Here is a 213-nt window from a genome sequence, read left to right as displayed (position 1 = left end):
AGAGATGAGCCCATTTCCTTCTTAACGAGCCTTACTGCAAATTGGAGGAGGACTCTTGCCTGTGTAGACAGAGCCCTCTTCTAGTCTTTCCCTGCCTCTCTATATATACACACTAGCCCCTCCCTGAGTCCATGTACAATCAGAGGCTGGAGGTGTACATTCAGTGCAGGGTCCCATGACTGTTGCTCCACCCTTCCCATAAAGGAACAGTAA

At 49.3% G+C, this 213-nt stretch overlaps 1 protein-coding gene across 1 annotated transcript in view; it reads left to right on the top strand.

Moving 5' to 3' along the window:
* Positions 1–213, top strand: part of LOC118592289 (ankyrin repeat domain-containing protein 27-like) — a 12,778-nt gene extending 12,565 nt beyond the window's left edge. Inside the window, exon 6 of the mRNA XM_036201145.1 lies at positions 205–213. Coding sequence (XP_036057038.1) covers positions 205–213 — 9 coding nt within the window. The remainder of the gene's footprint in view (positions 1–204) is intronic.

This window comes from Onychomys torridus, chromosome 1 (genome assembly GCF_903995425.1).
Source record: "Onychomys torridus chromosome 1, mOncTor1.1, whole genome shotgun sequence".
Classification (NCBI taxonomy): domain Eukaryota; kingdom Metazoa; phylum Chordata; class Mammalia; order Rodentia; family Cricetidae; genus Onychomys; species Onychomys torridus.
Note: the sequence above shows the minus strand (reverse complement) of the source record. Positions and strands in the feature narration are given on the sequence as shown.